This window comes from Osmia lignaria, chromosome 2, assembly GCF_051020975.1.
Source record: "Osmia lignaria lignaria isolate PbOS001 chromosome 2, iyOsmLign1, whole genome shotgun sequence".
Taxonomy (NCBI): Eukaryota; Metazoa; Arthropoda; class Insecta; order Hymenoptera; family Megachilidae; genus Osmia; species Osmia lignaria.
The window spans coordinates 12,056,683-12,073,564 of NC_135033.1; the positions used below are offsets into that span (position 1 = coordinate 12,056,683).

Consider the following 16,882-nt stretch of genomic DNA (forward strand, 5'->3'; position numbering starts at 1 on the left):
AACCCAAATGTGAGTCTATTTTTCATCGATCTCGTTTCAACAGTTTCTTTCATGAATATAAATACTGTCTCTTTTTGACATACACTTGGAACATCCTAGAAAATTTGATAATCAGTCGATCGCATCGAAGAAAGTATTACAAGTTTCCAATAAAAAATATTAATTACACGCTAATTAAATAATTTTTTTCGTTATGTAAGCAAAATTTATATTATATAATTTTTTATCGATTTCCAATCAATTTAATAATTGAAACATGATCAATCGGTTCAAGAGAAGTCTTTCCAATCTTCAACAAAAATTAGCTTACAAAATAACGTTATTAAAATCTTTATAAACTCATTCCTCACATAACAAAAACTAATTATATTTCCAATCAATTCAATAATAAAAACATTTCAATCACTCGGAGAGAAATTAAATTGCCAATTAATCAGCTCATATTTCGTCTCTTTCTCGAACTCTCTATCGATATGGAAATTATCCAGCCGACTTTCCCAATACAAATGAGATTGTTCAAGAGAATGGTAATCATATCGCGTGTATTATTAGGAGCGCAACAAATTGCGTATGTATTAGAGGATTAATCGGCATCTGGTTCGACGAGGAATTGGCTGCTCGGTAAATTAGCCACATTATATGAAACACGGTTTAACACCGCACGTGTGAATTGGCTGTTTCGATTGATATGTGATTGATGGACACAGCTGCATAGCTACAGAGTTCCCTCTGATAACCAGCCATTGTTTGTTTGTGAAATGCTAGGGAACCGGACACGAGCACGTTAATTGATCGAAATTTGTTCGTACGCGGTCTGTTTCGAAATTATCGTAGAAGAGAATTCGCTGAGAAAGACATAGAATAGGTAGCAACGTGGGTGAACATTTTGTTTTCGGACAATTTACCAAAATATCGTTATTTCTTGATTTCATTAGATCGGTCATCGTATCAATGATTTTCTAATACATTGATTGCCACGTCATTCATTTGTGGAAGATGTTTGAATTTTTATGGAATTATTATTAAGAATTCTTTCATTAAAAATCCTCATATTAGGCATTTGAAATTTTAAATAATTAAACTAGTTGAATATCGTGGAAATAATCAGTAGGGAACTAGGTGCTAGTCAGTAGGTGCTATTACATTTTTTATCGGGCTTCTGATTAATAATTAATATTACAATAGACAAATGATTCCTGCAGAAAGCCGATAATTCGTAATGTCGGGTCAGCAGAAGTGTCTGCAAGTGTAATTACCAGCCACAGTTAATACGGCGATAATAGTGATCCACTTAGGGGTGGAACTTTAACTAGCAATTCTAGAGTAAATGTAATTGCAATTTATGGGTTGAATAAGACTGCAATTATTAGGCTGTTGCAGATCAATTTGTGCAATGAATCCAGAACAAAATTTAAACAACCACATCCCATAATTTTAAGTACCAATGATTGGAATTTATCATAAAATTTGTATCAATTTTCTTTTTTCCCTATTTTTTCAAATAATAGAGTCTCTATCATAATATCGAAAATTCTATAAAAGTGACTGAAGTTAATTGATTATTACAGTAGGGTGAAATATATGAGGGGAAAATGTATTCTATTTGATCAATTTCGACAAGTAGGTATTAAACGTCGTTCAAGCAGTAAAGCCTGGTTTCGTTATTACAGAGGAATACCAGAACGCAATTATGATAGAACGGCGCATGTACTCATCATCTAGCATTATGATCAATTCACGTGATGCACGTAATAGGATCGTAGGTTGTAATGCGCAGGTACATGCATAGGTGGATGGAACGATGTGCCAAACTCTGGGGGCCTACATGGCCACGCACGATGCAATAACGCTCCTGGTGAAGCTCTGATTTCACTGGAGATATTAATATTGCAACTTGCTCTCTATAGATCTCGAATATCTCGATGCATAATTTACAGCATAATTGAAAAGAGTTACCTCGATAAATCCTCGATAAATACCTTTCAGATTATTGTGCTTTCAGCAGATATTCAATCAATGCTATTTAATTTCTCTTTCATACGATACGAAAGTAATGATCCATTTGTAAAATGAGAATTTGTTTATCATTTCCAACACCAAATTTAAAATAATTTTTTAACGAATTCTTCTCCCTCCGCTATGAAATTCCAGTATACATGGAAAGTTGCCAACCTACTATAATTTTCACACCGGCGTAATTAGATGGGTCGCTTGTAACCCATTTGGTTTCACTTCACTTAAGATTCATTATTTGCACAAAAGAATCACGTCCATTGTAATCCCTTTTTGTCCCGAATTAAAATTCTGACGGAGAGTTCATAGGAGTAGCGTGAAAGTAAAACTGAACGTTGTTCACAAGGTAAGAAAAAGGAAAAAAGAAAAAGAAAAATGTGAAGGAAAGCAGAAAATGAAAGACGTCACTCAACGAGTAGAGAGCATAATGGATCTGGAAGAAAGCAGTTTTCAAAGTTTATCGTAGAAGCAGCGTGATCCTGGATGGAAGCGTGACGATGATGGCGCAGTTTCGCGAAGGAAATTATGCGAGGCGGGACGAAATGCGCAAAAAATTGCAGGGTACTCATAAATCATCCGGTTGATTGTACGTTCTACGACCACGAAATCCATCGGTACAGCGTGAACCACGTTTTCTGCTTTTTATTTGAACCTAGTCGAGGTTCGAACTTTCGAGGGTGGATGAATTCCCCCTAAAGATGGGAACGAGCTTTTTATCAACACGTGGCCAGCCTTTCCATCGAATATCGCCTCGTTCGATGAGGATCAGCCTGTTTTATGCGACAGTTCCTCGATAAATTGCAACAATTATATTACAATCAATTTTCATTAGAAACTGTCATTTGCTTTTTACCAACAATGCACTGCACAATTTTGTTTCTAAATTGACTTTCTAATATTTCTCCCCGTTATGTAAATGACCCTACATCATGGTATTGAGATGGAAAAAGGTGGAACAAAGAGGGTGATCGCAACGTTTAAATTACACGAACGAAGAGCACGAAGAAAGTGTTGAAAGTTAGTTACCCTAGTCACACTTCCCTCTTTATTTACGGGGTAGTAACGACCCGTACAAAGTTTCTACTTCAACACCTTTATCGTTGAGTTGAAACTTTTGCACGATATTTTTTCGTGCCTCGAAAGCATCCATTACCATTTATGAAGGCATTTAGAAAAAATATTAATAATATAATCGAATAATTAATGAAAGTAAAATAATTTTAATTATCCATATCCTCGATACTTTAACTTCCATAAATTTTTATTTTGAAATTTTCTATTTGAACTTGTAACACTTCTACATGTCCTTCGCGATGATCAGAAAAAATAACCATATTCGTCTTTTAATAAATCTGCAAGGATACCAGGTGACCCTCGTTACACGCAACTCGGTGTACTTCTAATTATGCATAATTACATAGCATAGGGAACAAGTGTCCTTCTCCTTCGAAGAAGTTAAAATAAAATTTCAAGGCTGAACACATCATACTAAAACCTTTCTTTCACGTCTTCTGGGAACAGAAAGTGCAAAGAACGATACAAAGAAGCGAGAAAATTTTAATTATGAGTCGGAAGATGTCACGAATGTTCTGCGAGTGTCACAGAGAAGCAGCTTCTATATCGTTTGGAGGAAATATTGCAAGACGATGGGATGTCCTTTGTACATCATAGTCTTTGAACGCTTCGCTGGCGTTATTACACGATTTATTTCATTTTTCGTCGAAAGGAATTTCCAACTGGAAATTCATAGAAACGCATTAGCGTTTATTGCTTGTCAATTTGATGCGCCGTTAAATGAAACGTGGATCATCCGGATAATTAGTACATCGAATCCGTTTATTAAAATACTTTGCTAACTGTATGGACATTATTACATTGCAGAGCAGGAAATTGATTTCATGCGGCTTTGAGTGAATTCAATGGTATCACGATGATAATTGTAATTTAATATTATTTGCTCAGAAAGTTAATAAATAAATGGATTTCGAAAGGCATGATGAATAATACAAATTAGGCCAATGATTTTATCTATCTGGAATATTTCTATTATTTCCAATTAGATCAGTTTATTGGAGGAATAAATTGATGTGCATAATTATTTCTTCTAATAGTTTGTACAATTAAGCAAACCAATAAATCTCCAAATCCATACAGAAATGCATAATTAGTGTATTTTATTCTGCATACAGTATCCATACATTTTGCATATGCTTTGCATATTCATGGCACATCATATTTGCATAAATTTCGCCAGTCTGGCGGAGTTGACTGAAAGGTAACAAAAATCCCATATCCTTATCTCAACCTGAACCCCTCTATCTGTTCCTAAAAAACTTGTTTCAAAAAAGTATTACCCTTGGGTGCGATAACATTCTCTGACATTTTTTGAGATAACCAGATCGCATGATAGTGCTTTGCTTTTAACAATACAGAATTCCATATCCAGCAATAATTGCACGATTTACTTCTTGATAACTGGGTTAGATCAAAATCCCATAAAATAACATCTGGATCGGTGATGACAAAAGAAAAGTGGTGAGGTACATCACGTCACGCGACAATGAAGTATCGTTTCGTGATGACGTTGGTAAAAGCAGTTTCTGCTTGGGTAATCCTTAGGAAAGAAGAGATGAATCGCTGGATGGAAGTAGAAAAGGGTGCTAGGATGATCCAGGTTTATGAGGTAGACCGAAGCAGACGTGGAAATAGTCGGGCCGTGGCCTTTCTAGCGACGATGTGTTGCGAACATGTCGCAGAAATCGTCTAGCTACTTCACTGGTGAAAGTAAAGTGGCATGCAAAGCCGTGCAAAGTGCATTATACTTTCGCTACGTGACTGGGGGGGAATTGAAATTTTTCAGCGAAATTTTTCTTGAATTATTCAGATGGTATCGGGTCAGAAGGTTTCAGGTGTGATTTATGCTATTGTTTGAACAGAAAATTAGTCCTCCGTTGAATCGTATTACAAATATGCTATCTAAAATAATAAATTAACTGCCCGTTTCACCAAGATTGCAAATTTATAATATTAAAAAATTGGATTAAAAATGGGTAATCCAACAAAGGGTTAATACATTAGGTACTTAAGGATCATAAAGAAAAAAAAATATTGTTCTATTTTAAAAATTATAGAACAGTTATATTAAATTTGATTCTTCCAGTAATCTGGTAATGGATACCAGACTGATATTTAGTTGTTGGAAACTCTTATAACTTATGTAAGAAAGTTGTCCCCTGAAATTAATTAACCAAAAGTTTCAGAATATGTTCCCTATAATCTTCATTCCCCAAAGAAACTCGAAGAAAACAAGATAACAGCGATTTCGTTAGAACCCCTGCTATAAGAATTAGTGTTTGGTGTCTATTAATTGAATTTATTGTTCACGGTCAATTTAGACTGGCTAAAGTCATACCGAGGGTTCCAGCAGGTTTTCTTTTGAAAATAGAGCTTGAAAAGTTTTTCTACATTTTTTTACAATGAAGCAGATGATAAATTCAATTTCTATGGACATAATTAGTCGATATTCCACAATGTGAAATTGGATATTAAATAATCATAAATTTTTATCACAAATATTTATGCAATCTTTTTATGCAGGCTTCAAATTAATTTGAATTACGCCATCAACTGATTCATTAAGCTGCCGGGTATAAAATTCAAGGCTAAAATTCCCATTTAAATTTCCATAGAAGAATAATTTATTTGCATATCATTAGCTGTACACAGTGTTGGAATAATAAAACTGTAATAAACAACAGATCCATTGGATAGTAAATTAAAGTACCATTTCGCTACTGAGCAATTGAACCTTGCGTGTTGCTTGAAAGACATTAGCAGTAAATTTCCATTTTGTAGAAACATTTGTATTTTCTATTAAAAAAACGACTCGTTAATTTTAATAAATCGATAACAGACGACCTTTAACATTGAATACATCGTACAAGTAGTTGCAGAACCTTGTCGTGGAGCATTACTAATTTTGTTCGTATTGAAATTAACTAAATTACATATTCAATTTTGAAAGAAAAAAAAGAAAATGGGAAAAAGATTTAATGCAGTATAAGTTTAACCAAAATCGCGGTATTTATTCTGGCAACTTTGCGTTCGTACGAGCATAAAAATATAAACGAGAGGTTGATTAAAAAAAGGAAAAATTGCAAGTTAAATTTACGTTAAAATTTTCGTCGGTAGAGATACGTTATCGTGTTATTCTGTTCGACAACCGCATTAAGAGTTTTTAATTAATTTGTCGTTTGTGGGTGCTATGTAATTAATTTCACGTTTAAACAGCGCACGTGGGGAAATTTATGGCAGTAGAATTCACATATCTCCAGGGGAAATTTTTCGTAAAATAGCCTCAATTCTAATATGATAGACGTATTTAAAAGGATTTCGTGAAAATTGCTGCTTTTTTAAAGCGTTTATTCGCTGGCAAGCTTACCAAAATTTGATCATTTATTTTTTCTATCACCAGCGTACAAATTTCGGGAAGGTTACAAGATTGATTTCACCCCCTCAATTTAATACTATAACATTCAATCTTTCTCCCTTATACATATTCCATCTTCCGCTCGTAAATATCAGCCTACCCAAGCAAAGATCTCATTCGTCTTCTATTTTTCTGCTACTCTTGGAACATGTATTTGAAAACGATATTTTTATTCTTTCAGATATTCTCCAAACACCACCGTGGCTCCGGACTAAAATTAATTTCAACATCAAATTAACTACGAATCAAGCAAATTAGAATATTTTATCAAGAAGAAGAAAGAAAAAAAGATATCGAAAGAAATAGAAGAACATAGATGATAAATGGTGATACGTCATCGATGTTGAATTCGTGTTTCTTTGATAAAGAATCATTGTCGAAGAGGATCGAAAGGTGTGAAAGCAGCGGATATGTAAATTTGAAGAATCGAGGGGAGGTTAGACCGGATTGGCCCTCGTCATAAAGCAGAATCAAGCGGGTAGGATCGATTAGATGCGGGATCTTCGTAGTCGTGGTGGTTCGATAACGCCGCGGGACACATGCCGAGAATGTCAATCTACTGTCACGAATTATGGGTAAGTTGGAAATTTCTATGTCGAAGCTTCGTTCGAACGTGCTCTGCACGAAATACGGGGGTTGTTTCGAAGCCTGGCAGAATTTCTTCCCGGTAATTCTCTGTTTATACGGAAAAAGGGACGAGAAAATTCGTCTCTGAAATTAGATGAAATCTAGAAAACCACCATTGGTCTTTTTATTCGAACAAATTTTTATTTGAAAATATTGTAGGAAAAGGTTACCAAACTTAGATGATCTAAACCATTTTTGAACTTGAAAGGGTAAGAAAATATTTTTAAAATGAAATTACATCGTTATTGTATTTAAAAGTAAAGCAAGGGTTAAAGCTTAGATTGGATAGAAGATTTCGATTCCTTTAAGAATGTTCCCGCACGTGTGGCCTTAAATCACGCGTTCGATAACCCAACGAGCAAGTAATCTTGCGAACAAGATATACTCTGTCCATGCGAGTATCAGTTGAATCGCAACTGACCGACTTACCAACGAAATTATAGGGCTCCTGCTTACCTGAAACGGTGAACAGCTACGAGAACTGCTTAAACGCAATTTCGTGAAATTCCTCCAATTTACTCCGTGCTCGAAATGTTGTTCTGAAGTAAAAAGAAAAAGAAAATTGCATAAGTAGAAAATGTGTGCGACTCTCTCGCAAGAAAATTCTTCCATCTTGAATTTTTTCGTAGGAAAACTTTCATAAGACTCTTGAATTCTTTCATAGGACGAGTTTTATCCTTTAAAACGATTAGGGAATAAAACTTGTTGGAGCATCAATTTATCGTTGAAAAAAATAAAGCTTTCTCTTAAACTGCAAAAAATCGTTAGAATAATTTGTCTCTTCTTAATAAAAACGCTTCATCAGCGTACAGCGAAAAGAACAATAATTCTGCAGCGTTTCGCTACATGCTTCAAGCATAATTCTACGAATGGAATCGTCACGATCGCGTTCACGAGGGGGTTGGTTCGAGGTGTCGTAGAGGGTTTATGCGAGGAAACCTGCTAGCAATTTCAACGAAGCTTGAACCTAAGGCCAGTAAAAGCGCTAATTAACGGGGTCGAGTCACGGAACACCCTCGATCATGACCACGAATCGTGCATATGCGTGCACAAACCACTGCGGTTTGTCATTTTCTTTGTTTGGAGAAAAATTTGTCGTGATTTCGTTCTAATTTGCCATCTTGATTGCTGGCTGTTTTATTTTATTTCACATTCCTTTGGTATAAAAATATGGCAGAACTTCTAATTATAAAAATCGATTAAAAAGAGAAAAATAGAAGTACTTAGGGAATGAAACAAATTTTCCTGTATAGGTGTTAAGAAATCATAAATACCTAGTAATTTAATAATCAACCAGTCATAAACGATCCAGCCACTCGAGGCTGTTCCCATTTTCACGCCATCCACTTTATCTAGTTCGGGAAGAGGTGACAGTACTTTCTTAAAAGCTTCTCCAGTTTGTTTACCATATAGAGGCAGTATCACAGAGGAGGTATAGTCGAGGCTCGTTCTCGACTCGATTCTCCAAACAGCACGCCCACCAGCCGCAGATACATTAACAGTTAAGTGCTCCCCGACGCCAGACACAAGATCGCTTACTACTCGAACGCTACGTGCCACCGGGTCATGCTGGTAACTGTTCTCAAAAATGACCCTTACGATTAGTCTGGCAGTATGCTCACGTGCTGTCTGAATCGTGGAAAGAAGAAAAAGGAAGAAGAACGACCGGCTGGAACCTTCGCTAGATATGTTTTCAGAGATTGGGAGAAGGGTGCTTTAGATTCGTCGCGCATCAGGGTTGATATCTATTCATAGCCTTGGTCCTCTCGATGTGCCGCCCGAGAAATTGACTACGGATTTTCAAAAATTATTCATCTATCCACTATGAATCTATTTAATGAGAAAAGCTTCTGAAAGAAGCTTCAGCAAAGAGATTGAGATGACTTACTTGAAATAAGGTTACAGAAATATGAAATTTTTTCAGAAGATTATATTAAGATTAATTTTTTCGTTTCATCGTTAATCGTTGCCAATCAATTTTCACTCAATTTAATAATTCAATTTATTGAACTGATAATAGCCAACTTTTGCTGCGATATTTGAAACCCTATTTGATAGAAACTATTCTGGAATGGAAATATTACACCGCAGTCGAACCTGCAGAAAGCTTATTGACTCAGCGCACGATGCAAGCATGGTTCTCGATAAATCAGAAAATACGGTGTATTTATTTGAAACGTTTAAGCCGCGACAAGCGTTGCGGTTACACGACTCACGAAAATGAATAAAGCACGAACGTCCATTACTCATTCCCCATGTGCTTGGCTGTAAAGCGATATTTTACGGGGCTGCGCTCTAATGAAAATGTATGGAGGACCGGGGGGGGCAGAAAAGAAAACGAAACGAAGAAACGTGAAATAATTAATCTTGTTGTTGAGTTAAGATCCGTTGTAACCGTGGATGGTTACACGACAACGGACCGCTCGTTTCACCAGCAAAATTATGCATCTAATCGGATATTATCATGGGAAGTTAGAGGAGCTAGAAAGCCAGAGAAATGTCTTCGAAATGGTCTCCCGTTATTCCGTGTTCCCTTATTTCCTACGCTCCGCAGATTACTTCGGCGATATTCGGGCCGATCGATGGGAATGCACGCGAAAGTTGCATTACGTGCCCCCATTGAAATAAGAGGAACTCACGTTACAACGACACGCTAAGCAGTTCTAACTAACGTTCAACCTTTCCCGCCTCTGAACCTAACTAAATCCGGCGAAAGTTCCGCGAAAGCGGCAACCACGAGCTACCTCCATTCCGGATGGGATCAGATCGTCAGATTGCTGTTTATAACTTACTTTGAGAAAAAAAAGGCTATCCACGTGTTCAACCAATATGTAACAATAATAATCAGATCATTTCATAAATGATTTCGACTTCTATATTTTTTCATAGATGAATCAATTAGAATAAAATTTGTATCATTATATTTATATCTTTTTGTGAACTTCATCCTGTAAGATGGGTTGATACTACTTCCGGCGTACAGCAGTTTGTATCGCGTCAAAAGTTTGCTCAAAGTTTAATCGTACATGTTGGAGTAGAGTAGCTAAAACAGCTGAAGCTCGCTTAGGACGTTCTTGTATCCGTTTAGCTGAAAGTAACTGAAACTAGAAGCTCGTTTGATATTTGCTCGTGAATTCTAAATGAGCTTCGTAATTTACAATAATGAATGCAACTGGGTGACGATCACTGAAGACGATATGATTGACGGTTTGCTATAAGAATGAAAACTCTCAAAATAAAAAAACTTTTTAAAACATTTTTCTAAATGATACACAAAATTTTATAAACCCCTCAAATCCGAACACTGTTAGCTAAATTGAATGCAACCCAGTTGATTCAATTTCTTCCATCAAATTGTTTGTACCTGTTATACAATTCTACACAAATTGAATCTATTTTGAAAAAAGGAAAGAGTTGTACCGTCGAATTTTTATATAAATTGAAGTGAACTGAAGAGGGCAAAGAGCTTGAAATCGCTTAGTTTTCTTGTGAAAAAAAAAATAGAAATAAAAGGGTAGCTTCGATTTTCGAAACTGTTATCTGCATTGGACCAGGGTCGTATAGAGGAAACCGATTTTCGATGGCTCTTGTATCGCGCGATCAATTAACGCCACTACTCCAGAGAATCTCTCGTACCATGGTTAATTCATTGTTCAATTCGAAATGTAACATTATCGTTTCATCGGACTGAAATCGTTTTTAAGTCTCGTTAGAATGTTAATACGTGAAATGTGAACGAGGATTTATCATGAGTTCCAATATTGAAAGATAATCAGTCAATATATTTGTTAACCCAATTCTGTTCCTCCCCTTCTGTCCATTTTTGATTGATAGCACTGTGATTCTGGAGCGTTGTATCGTTAAAGTTTCAAACAAATATCATATGTAATTATCATTCCACTTAATTTCTCTTGCGCAATCGTTTGCGTTGCGATTTTAGAACGTGTTTGAGTGCGAAAGCGTGCCACATCGGTATGCCCTAGCAATTAACTGGATTGGACCTTTGAACTGGAGTTCCTTTGAAGATCATGATCAGACGAACAGAATATCCTTAACGTTGCCTTTAATGTAAATTAATATTCTCTGGAGAAAATGCCATTGTGGCTGCGTACCCGAGCGTAGTGCTTCCCGATTACTTCCGATAGTGGAAACCAAACGTAACTATTTTGACCCTTAACATTTTGATGGTCATATGTTTGATGAATTGAATGGCTAATTAAGAAAATTACATTTCAGAGCCTTAATAGTACGTATTAAAAATTTATCAATTTTGAAACTGTCAAAATAAAAAGTGATAGCGAAGATAATTACATATCAAAATTACTATGATGGTTACAAAAGGTATCGAATCGAGTGTTGCATAAAAATAACAGAATCTGTTTCTTACAAACAAAGAAGCAAATTTATCCTCGTATCAAGAAAGTTAAATTTATTGATGACGTTATTAATAAATCGAGCTTAACCTTGAACTCTTCCACCTGATCTCACCCCATTGAATAACCAATAAATTATCAGCCCCGATATTTGGAAACTACCTAAGCTATAATCGTCGAAGAAAAGAAGGATCCAAGGAAACTTCCGCTTCGGTTATTCGCTCTCGTAACAAGAGCCTTGCTGGAAAACTTTCGAAACATTGAGCATCAAACAAGCCATTGCAATCAGCGCCCATGGGGGTAAAACCTTCTCGACGAGATACTACTTGGACGTCACTTTCTAGTTTCGTCGATGTTGGCCAGTTTCGTTCTCTCCATTTGGTGAAAATGGAACTGGTACCTTGTTACGAGATCCACGGACGGGAAGTTCTGTTTAAATGAACCCTTTTACGCTAGAATGAAGTGCGGGAGCCGTGACAAAAATATACGTTGCTTGAAAATTACTTGAATTCGCGAGGAAAATATTATGGAAATATTTCTCGTTGTTTAATATTTACTATGTTATTTTGAACACGTTGAGGTGGTGTCGTGACCGTGATCGAACTCGACCATCAGGATGTGTAGGAAATAATGGGACCAATGCACCGTCAGCTATTCCATAAAGGAACTTGTCTAGTTACGAGTCGACTTAGGAGTACGATTAGGCAACGCAACGACGCTGAACGACACGACATGATTCACTGTAATGGATAACAGGTTAAAAAGGGCTTAGCTAGAGCGATTACGTGAAGTTTATCGGCGAAGAAACGGCTACGGTCGTGCACGCTCGGTGTACGACGCGGATGATAAGTACACGGATAAAGGTGCGCTGAAATATGATAGCTAAGGGATTGTCGTTGTCGCTTTTCATAATATTTGTGCAACATATCTCGTAGTAAATAAATAATACTACAAAATGATGGGGATTAAAATATTAACCCCTTTAATGATTCTTTAATAACTGTTCTTACGTTAAATATCGTTCTATTATCAGGCATTCGCGTGATCTCTATGATTAAATTATGGATACCACGCGTGGTATCGGATAATCCCAGGAATTCGAATAATTTGAACGGCGAAAGGTGAACTAGATCTAACGCCCAATTTATTACTTTCACGTTTCCTCTCACTTGGAGCTTCATTCGGAAAATAGTTTCACCAAGTGCAATCTACTCGATGATAACAATAAATGAAGTTATTAAGATCTTGTAATTAAGATAAATCGAAAGTTAGGAGAAGATGCTCTGCATCCCTCTTTTATCCTTTTCTTTCATTCAACAGTTGTATCTGTTTAGATACTCTTCTGGGAAAGAATTAATTTTTAATTCGTAATTTTTTTTCTGTCGATATTATTTCTTTATCATTGATCCCAAATATTGGATACAAATGAGCTACCCACTTGTAACAATTATCGAAACGATTGTTTCAGAGACGGGTCGGTCGAGGGGTAACGACGAGCGCTTGAGGTCTGAATCGTGGGTCCAGGAATCAAGAGAAGATTCCCATGCACGGCTCGTATCTCGCAGGAATCCCATGGTCGAGAGGAGTAAGGGAGCATGAGGTAGCCGTCGACAAGGGGGGCGCTTCGGATGCTCCGGACTGCCGACTAGGCTCGTATGGAGGGGAAGAACGCAATCACCACCGAAGGCACCCTGCTTCTGAACCTGACCACTATCGCCACGCAAGACGACGACGACTTCCTGCGAACATTTCCGGGCAAGAACTCGCCCTACACGGCCACCCAGGTAAGTCAACTTTTCTTTTCCTTCTTTCACATGCATCGACAGATTTGTTCAGTCGTTTGTTAATTGAAGGGGTTGCACCAATAAGGAGGCAATTATTTTATTTATTATTTATTATTTATTATTTATTATTATTAATAGCATTATGCGAGAACACAATTCATAGAACGTATAAATAATCTTCCGTTCATTTCTCAAGAAACTGCCCGAAGCAAATTAATTACATACTCGTCATTAATTGCACAGCTCACAAAGTTTCGACCGCAAGAACTTGGCCGAACGACAGCGTTCGACATCCCCTTATTTCAAATCTAGTCTGGTATAATTATTCATGGCTCTCACGTTAATCTTCGATCAATAATCTTTGCCTGGTATCGACAGAATTCGCTATGTCAAAAGTTACAGAAACTTTAATGGGTTTCGCTGTAATCACGAAATAGTTTCGGTTAAATATCACGTATCATACATGGCTTTCTTGTATTTTAGATAGTAGGTATCTCACATATAGCACTTTCAAAATTATAAGCAAATGTTAAAAATTATCAGATTTATAAATATCTATTATAAATATATTAATCGAATTCGAAATAGCTATTTGAAATAGGAAATTACAGCAGCGTGTATAATTCATTTGAGAGCGGCTCTTGAATTCCCAAAACTCATTTTGCACGAGCTCGAAATTCATCACGCCAACCGAATGGATTAAAATCGCCATTCGGCAAAACGTTGGACGATTAATTAGACCGCGTTATGTTCCCTTTATTTGTCTCATGAGACACATGATCAGTTGCATATGTTTAATACTAACACTCAGTAATTTACACGAACCTTCAACTTTTCGTTCCTGAAACACAAAAACTCGTCTGGGCAAGTAATTATTTTAATTGTCGAACGGTATCCCCTGAGTTTAAAAAAATAATTTTATAATTAATGAAAATGAATACAGTTCAAAATTAGATTTAAATTGTTGCTTTCGCAGATTTAATTTAATCAGCGTTAAAGAAGTGTAAAGCGCAGTGCAAACATTCAGTTTCATTTTTCTGTTCCCTCAGATAATCAACGATAAATTGCAACGTAGTTTCCTTTTGTTCTCAATCTTTCTGAGTTTTTCTGCTCTCAGTAAGGAAAGTTTGAATAACTGCAGAGGATCGCGTTTGACTTTTTTAATATCCAAGAAAAAAAATCATAAAAACCAAGATATTTATACGAGGCTATGAATCTTTCCACTTTCTTTATCCCTTTTTTCTTTTCGTTTCGCCGAGACCTCGTGGTGCATCAAGATTGCAGATCTCTAGGTGTTCTGTTAAAGGACCTTTTGAAAGTCCTGTCTCGTTGGAATTCCATCGGAGGTTCCACCGACGAAAAAATGTGCCTTAAATCCTACGCCTTTAACGACCGGCCATGCATTCTTAATCCACTTCAAAATTCCATTATAATGCGGTCGAGGAATCCGAGGTGTTCGATGAAACTTCCGTAATACGTGTTAGTATCCCGTGAACTTCGAAATTAGTTTCCTTCGGGCTGAGTTTAAGTGACACTCTTCCTTTTTTTTTACGAAAAAACCTTTTCGTAAGCAGCTCGGGAGGATCGTGTCGGAAAAAAAAGTACTCGAGCAGCTTTTCAACTTAAAGTGTTTTAGTTGGACGACAATGTTCTCGTGTTTGAGAAACTGTATTAGTGAAAGTTGAGCGGAAGCAAAAATGCAAGCGTTAATGAAGATAACATCTTCAAGTGAGGATAATATTTAATTTATACTAACAGAGATTTTATTACATCCTTAATTATCCTAAAAATCGATAGATCACCAATCTCAATTATCCTTAAATTGAGTGATTGAAAACTTTTGGTTTCAAATCGTTTTAACTACGTCCAAACATTTTCCCATGAAACTGTTCACGTATTGAAGAGATTATTGAAGTTTATCGGGTCGTTAATGGGCTCGTAATCAAGACCAGCATTTCGCCCATGATTTTCGCAGATTTCCATAATCGAAATACGCAATTTCGTCGGATTAATGATATAAAAAGATTAATTTGATTAACGATCAAGACTCGTACAAACGAGGTTTGATTTTGAAACGTTGCGGCTGACGTTGAAAAATTTAATGACAATTTGACGAATCGATAGTCGAACGCGTGTAACTTGTTCCTTTTATCGATTTCGATGATAATTTATACGGGAACCGCTCTTCATTCCGATAAAATATTTATTGGAATATTTTATTTATATTGGAATTTATATTGGAATAGCTAGAGAGAATATGCGTGGGCTCGATATTTTACGTGATTACACGCTGTTGTCAAAATTGAGAAGATATTTTTCCATTTTGAATTTCGTAGATACGATCTGATGGTGTGTGAATGTGTAATTGCTTTTGCAATTCGTATGTGAAATTCGACCGGCATAGTGAAAATGGACAGATGTTGTAAATTCTACACGTTACAATATTATTAAAAATCTAATCTTTTCATTCCTTCGATCTAGATTGACAGTTAATTTCTTGATTTAAAAGTCTGCATTTCATTTATCCGCAAGGTCCGTCGAATTACTTCATTCACAGAGATTTCCATTAAAAATATGATTTCGCCGACGAGAGTGGCGAACAGAAGTGATTTAATAGGACCACTCAGAAATTACCGGAAACGCGAGAGAACAATGATCGTGCTGGTGTGAATCTGACATTACGTAATTTTTGCGTAGCATGTTCCATGACAAAAGCACACCACACATTTTTATCGCGGTTAATATCGATCCTATTCACCTTTGAATCATCTATGCTCGAAGTAGGTTATTGGCTCGTCAGGTTGACTCGCGTTCAATATTCATGCATTGGTAATAAATAATTTCTCTGCCTTTTCTAGCCACTAAGTTTCTATCTAAAATTGAAAAAAATGAATAATAACCCACTTTAATTTAAAAAAAAAGACACTTAAATAATTTCAAAAGAATTATTTTATTTTAAAGGGTGGACAAATATTTGTCAAATCTACAGAGGATAATTGAAATTCTGTGATATTGTTTAGCGTGTTGAATTTGTCAGGATGTAATAGGGATAGTTATCTGATTGCAGGCAATACTAATCGCCCTGGTGCTTGGCAGCATCATCGTCGGGACAGTGATCGGCAACATTCTGGTCTGCGTCGCCGTGTTTCTCGTTAGGAAGCTACGAAGGCCTTGCAACTATCTGCTGGTTAGCCTTGCAGTTAGCGATCTCTGTGTCGCCCTTCTGGTAATGCCGATGGCGTTGCTGTACGAGATCTCTGGTAATTGGTCCTTCGGTGCATTTATGTGCGACTTTTGGGTTAGCTTCGACGTGCTCAGCTGCACCGCCAGCATCCTCAATCTCTGCATGATCTCCGTTGATCGGTGAGTTTAATTCTCTCAGTAATGTTACATTATTTTATCAACTGCTAATTATCAACTAACTAATTAATTAAGAATTAACTATCTAACTAATGTTATATAAATAAAGAAAAATATCTAATATTACTTTGTATAAAACTTATTGTTAGTATAAGTTAAACTCGGCACGTCTCGTCTCGGATGAACCTATATGCAAACAAAACGAGGTTCCATTGCCCTCGACGTTAGACGGGCCT

General features: G+C 36.4%; 1 protein-coding gene across 1 annotated transcript in view; it reads left to right on the forward strand.

Annotated features, from left to right (window-relative positions):
* Positions 1 to 16,882, forward strand: part of 5-HT7 (5-hydroxytryptamine receptor 7) — an 87,233-nt gene that overhangs the window by 22,418 nt on the left and 47,933 nt on the right. The window contains exons 2-4 of the mRNA XM_034329945.2: positions 6,684 to 7,077; positions 12,971 to 13,286; positions 16,354 to 16,649. Of these exons, the coding sequence (XP_034185836.1) occupies positions 13,158 to 13,286; positions 16,354 to 16,649 (425 nt within the window). The 5' untranslated portion in view covers positions 6,684 to 7,077; positions 12,971 to 13,157. The remainder of the gene's footprint in view (positions 1 to 6,683; positions 7,078 to 12,970; positions 13,287 to 16,353; positions 16,650 to 16,882) is intronic.